The sequence below is a fragment of the Drosophila eugracilis genome, unplaced genomic scaffold (genome assembly GCF_018153835.1).
Source record: "Drosophila eugracilis isolate 14026-0451.02 unplaced genomic scaffold, ASM1815383v1 contig_90, whole genome shotgun sequence".
NCBI classification, from domain to species: Eukaryota; Metazoa; Arthropoda; class Insecta; order Diptera; family Drosophilidae; genus Drosophila; species Drosophila eugracilis.
The window spans coordinates 3,874,616-3,889,337 of record NW_024573812.1 but is presented as its reverse complement, the minus strand read 5'-3'; the positions used below and the strand labels follow the sequence as shown (position 1 = coordinate 3,889,337).

The following is a 14,722-nucleotide window of genomic DNA, read 5'->3' as shown; positions in this document are numbered from 1 at the left end:
AATAAAAAGCAAAACGCAATTAAAATTATTTCAGACGACGCCATGCAGTGCGGCAAATGTTTTGCGTAATTGCAGTTTGGGGCTCATTAAAGACCGGTCTCGTTTCCTCGGACTTGGCTCCTTGGCAGCTTAGCTGGGCTTCCATTCCTTTGAGGTGGGGGTTTTTCCCTTGGCATTTCCCTTACGTTTTCTTTTTTTTTTACCCCACAGCCGGACACAGCTGGCGTGCGAAAAGTGCCAAGCGGACTTAACAATGCGTTACATTATTGTCCACCCACTCGCCAAAGTCCAGAAAGGAAAAACATTAAAAATCCATTGCACAAAGCTAGACAAATAGACGCACACAGTCGGTGGGTGTGGGAGAAGAAGGGGTTGTTGGCAGGGGAGAATCCCTGGACAGACAATCGGCTGGCTATATATATACATATAGTCAGTCGTACATCAGGCACTCCTCTGGCCAGAGTGGCTTGCTTAATTAATAAATTGATTGGATTGTTTTCACAGCACGCGGTTCGTTTGTTGTTCTATTGAATTTTATTTATCTGGACTCCACTTGCCGTTCGTTGTTCGATTTAATCGCATTTTCTTATTGTATTTTTTATGCATTAAAGTAGGTTTTCAGTCTAGTAACTGGGTAGTTATTAGCATATGTTTTACATCTTAAGTACCATTCTCGGAACTCCTTTTCCTAACTTCCATAAAGAACTCATCTGCTTAATAAATAAAATTGAATTTATTAACCAAGCTAACACTGTTCTAGGGTTCCATCTTCAAGCCCTTGAAAAAGTGTACAGGCGACCCGCATGGCTGCCCTTTTGACCCCCTTCTCTTTTTTAAGCCCCCTTTTTCTGGTTTGCTGTTAACTGCTATTAAGCTAGCCACAAGTTGCTACGCGACAGGCTAACACAAACACACCCACACGAGGGCGGACATAGACATACACATGGGAGTCGCCTGCCTTGTTATTATGGCCAACAATTCAACAGTTATCCTTTGGCTTTAACCCTCTTTCCCCCTGTCAACTTAACCCCCCTCTTTTTACTAGCGCCACTTGAACCCGTTTATTTTGCATGTGTTTGCTGGTCTCACTTTTTCTCTGCCGTTCTTCTTTTTTTTTTACCATTTTGTGTGCTTCTTTTGGTGGCAAACACATTTCACATGTCGCCATCGTCGTTCTGCGCACTCATTTCCGCTTCCTGTTTTGTGGCCAAAACTTCAGAGCCACAAAAAAGGTTTGTCTGTCCGGGTGGAGTACTACGGTCCCTCTCTTACCACTTTTTCGCTACAATTTTCATTTGTACGCCACGGCCTCGTAAATCATGCGCTGACATGGCTAGCAAAATTGTCGCTGCAGTTCATAATAAAAAGATAAGAAAAGCGGCAAACGGTCGGCAAAAACAGCGGGAAATTCAGCATTGCAGCATTGGAATTTCAACTCAGAAATGTCATGGGGCATAAAAGGGGTAAATAAAATTAATAAACTCCACCGAAGACAAGTGGCCAGATGAAGAATTATGCGGGGAATTTCGTAAGTAATTGAGTTTTGAACTGGGATAAATGCTAAGAAATGTGGTTAGTGCTGAGTTCAAGTTGTCAGTAGGGTTTTTTTGTAGAAAAATTATGAAATTTACGGGATATTATTGAAGTTAAATCTAAATTTGTTTAGCTAAAGTAGTTGGAGTACTGAATAACGTTAGCGGAAAGAAGTGAGTCTTCCTATGACTAATTTATAACTGAAAACCTTTGAATAAAGCACTTGAAATATTGTTCATAATTTGCTTACCAAAAACTTAGTATTCTGACCAAAACAATATGTCAGATAATGGTCATCATACAGAATGCAATAAATATATCATTGATTTCGTAATTAAATTTTCAACCGACTAGTGTTCACACCTCAAAATGTCAAAATTTTGGTAATTTTTCGAAAAAAAATTGTCGAACCAAGTTTAGCATTTTCAGAAAGGGGTTACTTTCAGAAAATTCTAAATTTGGTTTGCCCCAATCTCTTTCCAAAAGTCAGTATTTTGATCATAACACAGCGAATAATGGTCGGAATATGGAATGTGATATCTCGCTGAGATCGTAATTAAATTTTTAAAAGAACTTCTTTCATACCTAAAAATGTCAGATTTTATGCACTTTTTGGAAAAATTGATGATGTAACCTCTTATTAAAAATGCCAAAATCGCCAAAAAAAAAAATTAGTTTCCAAAATCAGTGAAAGAATGATAAAAAATCGTAAGTTTATGTTGTTGGCTGAAGAAAGCCATTCCTAAGTTATTTTATAAGCTGTAAGCGTAGATAATACGCTGCAAATATTACTTAGGAAATATTATTCCGATTTATCCCCAAAAAACTTTGATTTTTGTCTATAAGAATGACAAAAATGGTCGGAACATGGAATGTCCTATATCGTTGAGTTTGTAATTAAATTTCCAAAAGAACTGTGTTCACACCTAAAAATGTAAATTTTTCACAATTTTTCGAAAATTTATGATGACATCAACCCCTTATCAAAAATGTGAAAATTTACCAAAAAATGGATTTCTCAATATCAGCCTGAAAGTTATAAGGTGGAATGTTTTGGTCGTTAGCTGCATAAAACTGTCTTTGTTTTGTCCCTACGTCTTGTTTTGATTACTTTATGAGCTTGAAACTAGAAAAGATAGCACAAAAATTGGACAAGAATTTTTATCTTAATTTGTTACGAAAAAAGTCAATATTTTTTCACAGCTCCAAAAATTGTCAAAATAGGAAATGTCATATCTCGTTGAACTCGTAATTAAATTTCCAGTCGATTTGCATTCACAGTTTTATATGTACATTTTTTGCCATTTTTTGCAAAAATTGATGAAAAATGTAAATTTGGCCAAAAAATGGAGTTTCTGAAATCCGTCGACAAATGATAAAAGTCGTAAGTTTGGGTCGTTAGCTGTACAAAACAGTCGTTCTTTTAGCTTTAACTCCTGTTTTTACCAATTTGTAATTTATTCTCTTATTACCTCTCCTATAAAAATAATTAATAATTTAATAACCAAAGCAATCAACCTGTGTTATATTTTGTCGAAAACCTACTCATTTAGCCAACTCGTCAACATACTCTTCTCCAATTCAATACCATATCCATCCCATTCCCTTATAAAATTCCATGAAACTCAGCTTAACTTTTATTATGCATTGCGACACGAGGCGGCATGTTGAGCTTGTACTCCCAGACATTGGCCTGGCTTTATCCTGTTGGCGGAGCCGCTGGTGCGAAGTCCGCACTAATTAATCCCTTTACGACTGAAACCTATCAAAACACAAGCTTAACTTTTCCAATAAAAATAACGACGACACCGCCACAAAAACCAAAAAAAAAGAGAAATAGCAAAAACAAAGAAAAAACAACGAGATGCGACCGGGAAAACCGCAAAAAGCAGAAAGCATAAGGAATCTACTAACTTCCTATGACCAAGAGCTAGGAATGCACTGCGAAAAATAGTTGAGTAATGTTATTAAACTTATTTCTAAAGAATGTATATAGGGAATCCCTTTCGTTAATATTTCTCTTCCAGTGTGGCTGACACTGAGATGCCGAAAGAGCAACCAGCTCGCTAGTCCCTCTCCAGCGGCGACAGCAGCGACTACAACTCCCCGTCCGTGTGTCCGCGTGTCCTTGTGTCCTTTCCTGGCTCAAAATGCAGCAAAAGTTGGCGCACTAATTACCAAGGATTAGTTTCATATTTGTTTGTCAACAGCGGCCAACGCGGCCAAAGCGGAGAAGGAGTAGCAGCAGGGCCATGGGCAGGAGCATTAGCTGGTTCCTTGCAACTCGAGCAGCCAACAGCTGCTGGTGGCTAAAACGAAAGCCGTTGGAGATATCGGAGAGGAGAGAGGGTAAACCCAGAGCTACCGGCGAGTGTCCTGTCCGACAAGTTGGCAAGATTATTTATGAGCACGGCTTGGGCCAAGTAGCGAAAGAAAATCATGGCACAAAGAGTGAGAGGGCAACGTTTAGCTGGCTCCGTATTCATAATGAAATTAAGTCGATTGAATGCGCTGATTATATTCATGCCATACCTTTCTAAGTCGACAAAAGAGCCACGGTCGCCAGTGCGTAAATCCGTTGGGAGGGAAAAGCGAAAAAATTCCATAGAAAAATGTGTATTCAAAAATAAAGGGTGAAGAAGTTTAAATACTCTGTAAAATTAAGAAAAGTTAATAAAAATGTGAAAATGTTCAAGGATACTTTCATGATAAAGTCCAATATATCTCTTCTGGCTTAAAAAATATTAACTTGTCAACGTAAAGACTAAAACCCTTAATAATAAATACCCCTGTTGATGATCACTTTAACTTATCATCTCCCAAAATCAAAAGGTATAACTTACGTCATTCACACAGTTAACCAGACGCACAAGCCATATATTTTCGATGTGGCACAAACATCATAACAAACACACAGTACCTCTTGGCATGTTTATTATTCAGGGAAAAACTTATTACCCGGCTGACCCTCCTCCGCACACAAATACACACACATAATCAGATTGCAGAATGCAGAGGACAGAGGACAGAGGACAGAGGGCAGAGGGCAACCCTTGACCAAGGCAAGGAGTAGACACCCTCGGAATCGCATGTCTCTAATGTGATTGACCCTTACGCCTCGTTGCCGGCATAATACTTGTGTTATCCCTGGCTGGAAAGTGCAGGACCAGGACCAGGACCTTGCCTTCGCTCCCATGTTGGTCATCGTGGGCTTCAATAAATTATCACGCCATATAAAGCAATTAATTCTGCAGCTACTGCAGGACCTCCCTTCGGTTCATTCCTGGGGTTGTTTGTATAAACTTCATCCATATTATTTCCTTATAGCTGGCGTCCTTTTTTATCCGCTCTCTCTCTCTATATATATTTTTGGCTGGGATAAATAAGGTTTTAATCGGGTTTTGCTCTTGTTTTCTGCTAATTGATATTTCCTGCCAGCGACATCGTCACTTTCTTCATAATTCGATTTTCTATGTAGTGCAAATTTTTCAATTATTTCAACAGCTCTCCTTTCGTTCTTCTTTTTTTTAGTGCCCCCGTTTTGTGGCACTGCAAAGTGGCTTGCAAATTACTTTCGCCTTTACTTTCTGAACAGGAAAATATCAGATGGCAGGGGGCTATGGTTTTGGTTATGGGTCCTGTGTCATGTTAGCCTGGTCAGCTTGTAAGCTTGATTGGCTTTTTCTTGCGGTTGTCTGACGCTCTCGATGGCATTGCAGCGTAACAATGTTTGCCTGCAAATTAAGTTTTCTGCTCTAGTTTGTAGAACATTTTTTCAATATTTTTTACCCAAACTCTGCTGGTTTTCAGGTTGTAGTGAAAGTGTTTTTCTTCCTGTAGTTGTTTTGAAGGACATTGCTGTTTTCTTTCTTTTGATTATTTGGTAGATAAGCCTAGAGGTTGTGCTAGTCTAGTCTAGATCCTGATACTATCATAATATCATAAACAAGTTTACTCTCCCCCAGCGACCCAGTTAGTTTGTATTACGTTCCATCGACATAAGTTCACTGTCATTTGTCGCTGGCGAGTGCCAAGCAATCAATTTCCCAGACAACGAGGACAGCCGCTCCTTTGTTTAAATTTTGGCAAGGCATAATAATTTTCCTACGCAATTCGGTTATTTGACCCTGCCCATTCTTGTTTGCCCTGCCAAAATAAAGGCGTGTGTGTGTGTGCTTGTCTCGCTTTTGGTCCTTGGAGAAAATTTTGTTTCGGGAAAGCAAAAACAAAAAAAGAAGAGGGTCTCGACCCGACCTCATAAATTATGTTGACAAAATGCATTCGCTGTGGGCGTAGCCCCCACGCCCCATAATTAGTGCATTAATAAAGCCAAGAGTCCGCTGGCAGATGGATAGACAATAGAATCGGATAGTTTTATTTATGCGATTTGACGATGGTGCAGCGGAGGCGATCCAATAAAGTACTCGAATCCGGCTAACGGCACTCGCTTGTTGTCGCAAACAACGCCATAATAATGTAATGAAATTTATGATGCGCATTTAATGTACTCCTCGAACAGCACGGCGCGACAATAAACGACAGACCCGCAGACCCTTACAGCGAGGGGTGGACGAGAAGTTGGACTTGGAGGGTTTGGTCTAAGGGATTTGGGTGCACAGGAAAAATCAATTATATTTCTTAGAAATTATAAGTTTAATAAATGTGAAAAAAATTTTAACAAACTGATATACAAACTGATTTTTGCCCAACGTAGAAAAGGAAATCTGTTTGGTCTGTTTGTCATAAAGTTTTGAGAGCTTTTAACAAACACCTATCACTTTTTGTATTAAAACAGCTCTAGATATTGAATGTATATTTATCAAATTTATTATAGTTTTCCCAACATTTTCTTTCTGTGCCTAACTGCCTTTGAATGTCCGCAGGAACAAAGCCAACACTTAACTGATTTCAAAATTATATTGCCGCGAGTGTGAGTGGATTGCTAGGCGAGTGTATATGTATAATATGGCATATAATTTTATTGCTTATTGTTCGCGCTGGTCAAGGCAGTTTTCCACCTCTCCGCCCACCAATTTGCACCCATCCCATAGCCCATACCCATACCCATACCCTGCCCCTTGTAATTTGTGCGTTTGTGCGTGATGAGAGGCGGCGTCCTGAACGGCGAATCGAGACGACAGGGTAAATATTTGTGCTGGGCAAACGTTAGTTGCGGCAATCTGGACACATATCTATATGTACAATGGGTTCGAGTCCCTTGTTTGTTTAGTTTTCATAGAGTTTTATTGTCTCAACGCAATGCATTTATTGGAAGAGCAATGGGGAAATTGATTGCCGCGCAGGATCAAGGTTAGGGCAGTAGAGTTGCTGTCTTTGAAGGAAAAACTTTTAATGTGTATATATTTTGTACGGATATATTGGTCTTAAGTATTTTGTTATGTAAAAGTATTTAATTTTATGTATTTTGTTTATACTCCCTTGAAAAGCTAATCTATATATCACCACCTCTAGTTTTCCCTTTGATTTTTGTCAATTTCCCTCCATCTTTGCATACCTTTTTTGTATACTTTGTAAGCTAAGTAACTTTATAGAAAAGTTTAATATTCTTTCACAAATATCATTTAATTTGTTTGGATTATCTTTTCTTTCTTTCGAACAAAATGAGCATAACTTACACTAAGGAAAAGGTCATCGAAGCGTTAGATATGCTCAGCAAGGGAATCATTCAGCCAGCCGAAGAGTACTTGGACTCCTTTCAGAAATCGCTTAATGCTTGGAATATAGTTACGGAAATACTCTACAGCCGACCCTATCCCGACATGAAGGTCCTGACCTTCTCCGCCATTTGTATAGCCAAGAAGATTAAGCTGGACTTTGAAGAGCTGAGAACGGCCGAGCTGATCTCGTTAAGGGATTTATTGATCGATCTTCTGAAAAATGCAGCCATGATGCCGGATGGCAAGCCATTAGTTGTACAATTGGCAGTATGCCTGTCGGTTTTGGGTCTTATGAGTGGTAGTTGGAACCCTGAACTGAGAAAATTTGTTCGAGAACTATCCGGATGGCCCGAACATGTGATGGCACTTTTGGAGGTCCTAAAGGTCCTTCCCGAAGAGACTCGGCCCTTGAATCTCGCGGTAAATGAAACGGCTTTGGAGTATATGAAACATGAACTACGATTTCAGTCAAACTATGTATTAAATGTCCTGGAAGAATTACTAGAGCGGCAGGATTTACCGAGTCTTGTCTGTCTACCAAAATGTCTGGAAGTATGCGGATCCTGGATAAAGTTTGGTTTGGTTTCACCCGATGATATGCTGGAACGGAAGCTCTACCAACGGATCAATATAATTCTAGTTACTCCCCAGGTCGAAGGACATTTGGAGGCTACGGAATGCATAGTGGCCATGTTGAAACAGTCTTTGGTCAGCGATTGTCTAGACTCCAAGCTAGCCAAGTTGGTAATTTCCCTGGAACCGGCCTTAATACGATCCACTAGCAATCTCCAGCTTATGCAAAACTATTGTGACATATTCGTGAATCTTTTCAGAACCTTCTTCAAATTGACCCGAACTGATCCTACGAAAATCGAAGAACGAAAATTAACGATCAGTCTATTGCTTCTTATAGCCGAACATTGTCCATTAAAAGTGATTGAAACGTCCCTAGAAATGTGGTCTCTGCTGTCAGAAAACAAGAAAGATCCTCAGAAAACCATTTATCAGCCGTATTTTATGAAACTTTTAGGCCATCTTTTCCCTCGACTGCTTTTGCCAGAGAGCTATGAGTCCATCGTACCACCAGGACCCTTGGATATGCATCGTTTTCGAGAACCCATAGCTGAATTTCTGGGTGATATCTGCCATTTAGTGGATATTAATACCATGGATAAGCTTTTTAATGTAGTTCGAAATGAGATGAGCCCCTGGGCGGAGGTGGAAGTTGCTGTTTTCTTTCTGCAACATTTCATCAAAAATTTCAAGGAGAGCCAGACGCATATAATTGTGAAGATTTTGGATTCCATAAAGAACCGGAAACAGACTTTTATACGCCAGCAAGTTCTTGAGTTGATCTCAATACCGAAAACTGTAGATCTTGATATTATTTGGAGTTTTCTTCTCAACGAACTACGGCAGGAAAGGCCCCTTTTGGCGGCCGTCAATTGCCGCTTAGAACTTCTATTGCCCCATTGGAGTTTTCTAATAGTTTTGGCTTCTATGGTAGATGAGTTCCATTTGGAAGAGACCGACCGTTATCAGCTTTTAGTCTTCATATGCAATGTACTCAGACAACTACCGGAATCAGATATCCCAAAAGCTAGAAGTCTTTTAAGTAAGATAGAGTGGAGGATGTGCCCTAACCATGAACTGGCCAACCGCATTAATGTGATTCAGAATTTGTGAAAGAAACGTTTACTGTTATTAAAGTTTAAATAAATTTCTAATTGCCAGTTTAAATATGCTATAAACCTACCTATCAAATCAGGGAATACAAGGAGAAATATATTATCCTTCGACAATTTTCCGTATGACTCATCTTTATTACCAATCTCTCGAAAGTCCTAATCGTCTTATGACAACAGCAAAGAGGCCAAATCGCCTTTCTTGTCGAAAACCATAAAATGGCAATCCACGCAAATAGACAAGTTAATTTTGGTAACTAATTTGGCAACGGCTAAAGGCCAACACACGCCTAAATCGTAAAAATAAAATCAGATCCAAAGGAGTCGCGGCTCATTTAGCCGTTGGCTTTTAATGCCCACCAACTTGGGTGGCAGTCCTTGGTCTTTTGCTGTCTTGGAAGTGACTGAGTGACTTTGACGTTGGACTGACACGTGATATCAATTCTCGTTTTCGTCCTTGGCGATGATTCAACAACGAATCACAAAAGGATCCAGCTGATGATGAGGTGCAAAAGAGTGGGCCAAAAAGGACATGGAATATGCGTCAACCTCATTCCTGTTGCTCCTTCGCCTGCGCACTTCCGCAATAATTTTTATCGCATTTATTTCTCTCTCTCACTTGGAACTGAATTTTTACTACCGCCTGCCGCCTGCTGCCTGGCCTGGCCTGCCTTTGGCCACATTTCACATTTTGCCAGCGGGTTCGGTGGGTTTTCCTAGGCGCCACTTGAACTATGAAAATTTGTCCCGCCTTGCTGGCGCCGTGTTTATCGATCGCGCATGGAAAACACTTTTGCCATTTGCTTTATCTGCCAGCAAACATTGCCCGGCAGAAGGAAAAATTTATATAGAAATATATATGTGTGTGTGTATGTATGTAGTTTTTAGTAGAGGAGAGAGGGTAGACACAGGACTTCGGACTTGGTTCGTTGGTCTTGGTTCCATTTCCATTTCCATTTCCAGTTCCTCCCCCCCTGTTTCCCACAATTTCGTTTGGCGCATTTTCGCTTTCCCTCGTCGCGTGGTGCGTTCATAAATATTCCGTTTTTGCTTTGCTTTTGTATGTACGTAAGGCGATGTGTGTGTGTTTTAAGTGTGTTTCTGTTTTTGCAGCAATTTCAGTTTTTATTCCTGTAATTTATATGCCCCCCCACTTATTGGGGTAGGTTTGGGTAAACGTTTTCCTGGAAGCTAACATGACAAAAAAAGAGGAGAAAGAAAACTCAAGCAGCAGGTCTAAGGTTATCAGAGGTTGGCACTGAGTTGCAATTACCACTTGCAATATTGCGGTTTGTGCAACTGGCCAAGTTTGCAAAATTGATCGCATTTTGGGACTATTATCGAGGCTTTATTTAGATTTTTAAGTGTTGGTTGGCAGTTGGAAAAGGAAGTAATTACATTTTCCAAAAGATGATTTTCTCTTAGTGGAAACTTGTTGTAAAAAGTAAGCATCAAGCAATCGTAAATTGATTTTCATTTGCAATATTCAAAGCTCACTTTTCCCTTTATGAGCAAATTAAAAGATCCCCCAAGCTCTTTTCCAACACCCTTTGAAAACACCCCTCTCCCACCAACTCATCTCACTCTGGACCCCCTTCAAGTGACCCTCATAATTTACAAAAACATTTCATTTTAAAAATTAATTTCAAACATTGCCCCCAAATGGAAAATTTGTTTTAATTGATGATTTACGTTGCCAGTCACGAGCTGGGAACCCTTCTCTCTAATGAGGACAGTTGTTGTGGGCAAGTGTTAACATGGAAACCCCCATCCTAGCCAGAGCCATACCACCCACTTGGCAAGTAGAGAAGCGCCGCTAATCAAGTGTTAAAGAAGGATACCAGGATACCCGGACAGCTGAAGGAACTTTGCTGCTGTATTGCCCTCGTCCGCGGGGACCTTTTTGCCTCGTCCTTTTAAATATTTAAGTGGATTTCTTTTAGCTGTGGTGATGGGGAGGAAAAGTTGAAGCAGGTTGAGAAGGAGTTCCAAGGATATTCTGACAGACTTGGAGCACTTCCTTCTCCATTTAGAAATTTGCATGCAACTTTTTTGCTGCAGTTTTTGCCGCTGCCGCTGCTGCTGCTGCTGCTGCTGCTTTTATTTTTCCACCTGTCGCGTAAAATTTCGCACAGCAGCATAAATTTCAGCCCGACGGCAACCGCACCGGAGGGTGGAAAAGCCACCTGGCCACGCCCACACCTCCTGTATTGCCCCCAAGGATCCAGTTGCAGGCGGTTTTCCCTCAGGCGACGCGCCGCATTTGACGCCACATAATTTTGCTGTCGGTGGAACTTTTTGTTAGCCGCTTGTTGTTGTTTCCCCCCTCGTTTGCGTATTTGTTGGACCAGCCACGCCCACACCCAGCACCTGCAACCCCTTAACGCCCATGCCCGTCGCATTGGCGAAATTTATTTGGCGACAATAACAAAAGTTTTGCATACTTTTGGGCGGTTTCGGCGGCATTTCATTTACGATTTCGTTTTCGTTTTGTTTGCTAATTAAAAGTAAGTGCCACGTCCCTCTCACCTGGCAAAATGTCACTGTGTTTGCGCTGTTAATGAACAGATGTATATGGACGAGAGGTGAATCATGTAGGGAGTCACAATTTTAGAAATCAAATTGGTTTACGTTTGGAAGTTTTTAATATTTAACATTTCAGCTTATTAAAAAAGAAATTCTTAAATGCAAATCCGTTTAATTGCAATCCAAATTATCTTCAAAGAAGCCTTTTCTTACCACTGTGCCGCGAAAGGTATCTTAACTGGCTTGAAAAACTGCCGTCTCTGGCTAAATTAATCGCAGAAAATGGGCAAATTTAAAGAAATATTTTGGAAAACTGCACACGTGTTAGCCGCCTGCCAACCGTCGCCCCTTTGCCACAGCCACGCCCACTTGGGACGCCATTTTGCACGCGAACTTTGGCCGCAGTTTGACATTTTGCCGCAAGGAAAAAGCCCCAAGCGAAAGGAAAGACTTAAAAATAAAAAGGAGCGAGGTGAACATTTAAAACTTTCGCAGTTTTAAATTGTCGCAGAGCCAGAAGGAATGGTAGTAAAGGCTGCAGTTGACTTTCTTTTTGCCCTGGTCCCTCGGAAAAACCTCAACTGAAAACTCAACTCGATGCGACTGTCAATTGCAAATGTCACACTGGTAAAGCTCTGAGGGCAAAGCTGGAACTGAAAGTGGAGTCGGTCTTTCCGCTCGGCTGTCACTAATTCCCCCAGCTCGATTTGCATTTTTCGGTTTCGGTTTAGGTTTTCCCTTTACCGTGTTCCCCACACACACACACACACACTGCTACACTTGTTTTTCCTCTTTTTTTTTTTGGGCCATGTGCCGCAGCGGTTTTTCTAAATAAATTGAACATTTGCTAATATCTTGATCAAATGTCGCTGTTATACCGCTTGATAAATGGAAATTTTCTGTTGTCTGAAGGTTTTTCCAACTCTCTTGTTTTTCGGTCGAGCGTTTTTTGAACGGTTTCACTTGATTGAGTGGGTTGGCGGCTGGTCCCTGACAAATAAATAAACTCCAAAATAGCCGAGGGCTATAGTTTTTTGCATTTCATTGTCGATAGTAAAACCAAATAGTATTTCTGGGGCAAAACTTAAATTTACAAAAAGATTTAAGGGAATTTAAGGGCAATTTCTGATGGCAAATTGTAACAAGTTCTATGTTTATAAAACATAGAAAAAATACTAAAATAACATTTTAAATGAAACTTAAATAAATACCCAAAAAGTACCTAAAGAAACCCTGAAACCGGAACGATCTTCTCTGGTTTCTTCTTCCGCAAAAGTTTCGCTTTTCGGGGCAACGAAAATTTACAAGGCAAAACAAACTAATAAGAAAGTACGTGCGAATAATTTTACAAATTAGACGAAGAGCTGAGGAGTGTGCGTGTGGGAAACTGCAGAGAGGTGACACCCGGTTGCCGGGGCATGTAACCAAATACTTCTTGAGTCACTATTCCGGGGCAATAAAGCCCCAACTAACATGATAAGAGACCAGGGATTCGTGTAGTAACCAGACACGCCTCAAACTTCATGCCGCAATACTGTTAAATGCAAACTGTAAACAAGAACAACTAGTTTGCATGCCGCATCACTGCCAATAGTTGTTTCTTTTGGGGAAACTCAAGGCGTTGTTAACGACGACCACACGTCGGATACTCGATATCGAGAAATTTGTTGCTTATGATGGGGAATTTCAGGCAATTACAGCAATGCCTTGGAAGTCAAAATGGGGAAATATTTTAATTTTTAAGATGTCTTTTTTATCTTTAATTTCTTCCCAAAGTTATTTCTTTAAGTTACCTAAAACTTGCAGGGCCAATAATTATTTCCACACTTTATCCACCGATCCAAAAATTCCTTTTTAGTTTCGTTTCTGGGGCCAAACAAAAAGCAATTAGCTAGCACAAATCCGTGGAAAAACAACAGGGAATCAAGCCAGCGAGTCAGAGGGGGTTGCGGAAAAAGGGAAAAGCAGAGCAACCCGGAAAAAGTCCAATAATAAATAAATAAAACTTAAAGCAACTCACATTAATGAGGCCGCTTGGCGCCACTTGGCATGACAAACATGTGGCGCACGTGGCCAGCAAACCCAACTTGGACCACTGCTACCGGGTGTTCTTCGGATGGGAGAACCCACCCAATGGGTGGTGGATGGTGGATTGGTTTGTTGTGGGGGAAAGGAGAAACTCCACCACTAATTCCCTAACATGTCACGAATCATATTGAACATGCGGCTGTGCCAAATGATGATGAGCGCCGGCCAATGAAGACTTGGGATATGTGGACTAGGGAGCAGGGAGCAGGGAGCAGGGAGCAGGGAGCAAGGGAAAGCCAAGAAGGAAAAGCGGAAAAACTGACAGACAGACAGAGAGACAGACGGTTGAGCATAGAAATTAAGCCAAGTGTTGTCTACTTCCGCTGCTCGGTTGGCTAACACTTAACTCATTTTCTACATGTGCTGCATACTAAGAGTGCAATGCTCATTTCGGTTCGCTGGCAATTATAATTGGGATGTGCGGAAATTGTGTAATTTTTCACAAATTTTCATGCATCATTTTCCGCACAACCCTCCTCTCGCCTCCCCCTCGCATTAATTATTATTTTGCTCGCACATTTCGCTGATTTATTGAGTGTCAGCTGGGCGGGCGGACTGCCTGTGTGTATATATTCAGGATATATGTATTGCAAATTATTTTATTCGTTGCCCCAACAGCTGCAATCACTGCGGCCAACAAATCTCTCCTGCGAAATGGAAAAAAAAAACAAACCGAAACAAAAAATTAAATGCAAATTGCAAATGAAATTACATGCACTTCCACTTGAGAAGAGATCACAGCAAAGGCAAAAATAAAAATTATTAAACAATCAACAGCTCAAACAGAAGCCGTGGAATACCTAGACGGGGGAATCCCCCAACCTACTGCCTAGCCCGCCCCCCCCTCATGATGACGCACATTAAAAGCCTGCAACATTCCGACCGCCATTAAGTCAAATGGATGAGCTTGTGTGTAATAAAATTTTTTATTATCATCTGTCGCTTGCGCTTGAAGCATCGAAATGAAAACCAGAAAAAAAGAAGCGAACAAAATAAAAAACAAGAAGTGAGTGGAAGATGGATATCTGGAGGTTATCAATGGGAAATGCTAAATGCTCTTTGGGAAAGGAAAGTTATGATTTAATGACTGAAAGATAAGAGATAAAGAGATAAGAGATTAAAGGTTAAAAGGGTAGGTTCAAGATTTCTAAGTAAACTTAGCAACTTTCAATATATAGAACTGACAGTTTTACTTAACAAGTTCTAGTAGGA

General features: G+C 40.6%; 1 protein-coding gene and 1 long non-coding RNA gene across 3 annotated transcripts; both read left to right on the top strand.

Annotated features, from left to right (window-relative positions):
• The first annotated feature begins 1,200 nt into the window (after positions 1–1,200).
• LOC108112278 lies at positions 1,201–4,330 on the top strand. Of its 2 annotated transcripts, none has more exons than XR_001772641.2 (3): positions 1,201–2,241; positions 3,193–3,486; positions 3,561–4,330. It is a non-coding gene; the product is annotated as an uncharacterized LOC108112278 (long non-coding RNA). The 2 variants fall into 2 exon arrangements; XR_001772640.2 differs by having other exon boundaries at positions 3,163–3,486.
• Positions 4,331–7,102: 2,772 nt separating this feature from the next.
• Positions 7,103–8,897, top strand: LOC108112097 (importin-13). The gene has a single exon (XM_017221846.1). The coding sequence runs from the start codon at positions 7,155–7,157 to the stop codon at positions 8,895–8,897; it is 1,743 nt and encodes a 580-aa protein (XP_017077335.1). The 5' UTR covers positions 7,103–7,154.
• Positions 8,898–14,722: the final 5,825 nt, after the last annotated feature.

Excerpts from the sequence above, each read along its gene's own strand:
- LOC108112097 (XM_017221846.1), top strand. The coding sequence starts at position 7,155 with ATGAGCATAACTTACACTAAGGAAAAGGTCATCGAAGCGTTAGATATG.